This window comes from Sinocyclocheilus grahami, unplaced genomic scaffold, assembly GCF_001515645.1.
Source record: "Sinocyclocheilus grahami isolate Dianchi unplaced genomic scaffold, SAMN03320097.WGS_v1.1 scaffold31.1, whole genome shotgun sequence".
Lineage (NCBI taxonomy): Eukaryota > Metazoa > Chordata > Actinopteri > Cypriniformes > Cyprinidae > Sinocyclocheilus > Sinocyclocheilus grahami.
The window spans coordinates 5,121,632-5,123,246 of NW_015505210.1; the positions used below are offsets into that span (position 1 = coordinate 5,121,632).

General features: G+C 35.6%; 1 protein-coding gene across 5 annotated transcripts in view; it reads right to left on the minus strand.

The window, feature by feature from the left end:
- Window positions 1-1,289, minus strand: part of kifc3 (kinesin family member C3) — a 67,395-nt gene extending 66,106 nt beyond the window's left edge. For all 5 annotated transcript variants that reach the window (XM_016261952.1, XM_016261933.1, XM_016261938.1 and 2 more), the window contains exon 1: window positions 1,031-1,289. In XM_016261952.1, the coding sequence (XP_016117438.1) occupies window positions 1,031-1,254 (224 nt within the window). In that variant the 5' untranslated portion in view covers window positions 1,255-1,289. The remainder of the gene's footprint in view (window positions 1-1,030) is intronic.
- Between the last annotated feature and the right edge of the window lie 326 nt (window positions 1,290-1,615).

Genomic DNA, 1,615 nt, shown 5'->3' on the forward strand with positions numbered 1-1,615 from the left:
AATTTATCCATTTATACCAATTATATTCTTCTACCTTTTCCCATAAACATTTGACTTGCTAATTTTCGTAGATATTAATCATAATATCAGTTATATTTTATCTAGATATATATATATATATATATATATATATATATATATATATATATATATATATATATACACACACACACACTACATAAAGTCATTGTTTTTGCACAAATTATGCACAAATTATTAAGGCCTCTAAATTATCAAAACGATCAAAATTGTACTGAAAACCAAAATTTTGACTGAAATCTACATGCCTTCTGTCATCTATTTCTACTCAGCAAATAAAATGCCTTTTACTGTAACTCTAAAAATATCCATCTCCAGGTCATGGTTCACATGTCTTTACTGATTTTAATATGCAAGTGTGAGAGTAACTTTTATACTGTTAGTAATATTTCACGATGAACACTTATTGGACTGAAGCAACTTTGGTTTACATGATTATCCATACAATTATTTTTAGTAAAATCATGTTAAAATGTATCAAATCATGTCCAATTCACATCATCATCGTATTGCATTGCATTACATTTTGCCTCCAAAATAAAAACTGAAGAGCTTTGATCATAAAACTAAGCATTTTAATATCATCATACTGACACATATTATTGGAGATATAGAGTGACAACTGATATTTATATGCGTTTTATGGAAGTAGTCTCCTATACTGTAACAAGGATCTCATTGAATTACATTACAAGCTATCAGAATTTCACCTTACTTTTTGGCCTTATAAATAAATATCAGCAACTGAACCAAACTGCATATTTTTTTTGCTCAGTTTGAAAATAAAACTGAGGTGTTTTTTTACTGAGGTGTCTTCAAATTCTCCTACATGAGCCATAAAAGTCTGTTGAATCAAATAAAATACTTAACAAAATATTTTTTTTTTATTACGACTAAAGATTCAATAAACTGTTCCATTTAAAAAAAATGTATGGCTTCACATGGTTAAATCCACCACACAGTTGCTGGGATGTAAACCACTGGCTCTCACCTCTCCTCTATGTTTGCTACAGCAGTCTCCTCCGCTTCCTTCTTGATGCTCTCAGTGAGAGGCGTCCAGCGCTCAGTCTGGGTCTCTGCGTCCTCCTGCTCCTGCATGGCCAGCACGTGCGGCATGATGTTGGGCAGCACCTGCAGCAGGGATGAGCCCTCCTGCCCCGAGCCCTGCTCCCTCTGCTGGGCCTCCCAGTCTGAGTCCACCTCCTTCAGCACCATATCACACGGGTCCTGCAGGATGCAGACTGCACCGACAACAGGAAGAAAATCATGCTTCATAGATCACAGAGGTTAGGCTTAAAGACTCAGAAACTGACATATTTTTGACAGTTTTCCTTTTTTGTATCAGTGCATCACAATTAACATGGTTTTCTCTGCATCTGAAGCATGCAGATTCACTTCCAGTGGCAAAAACTGCATTATAGCATTGATCCCACTGGAGCCCAAAGTGGTTTGCTGGTCTCAAAGCATGGCAATGCAGATTACGCTGGTCTGTTTTGGTTTTGGATGGTTTTAGTGGGTTTTGGGCAATTGTCAGCGGTTAGAGCTGCATCATGTTTTTTTTTTTTTATTATTAATA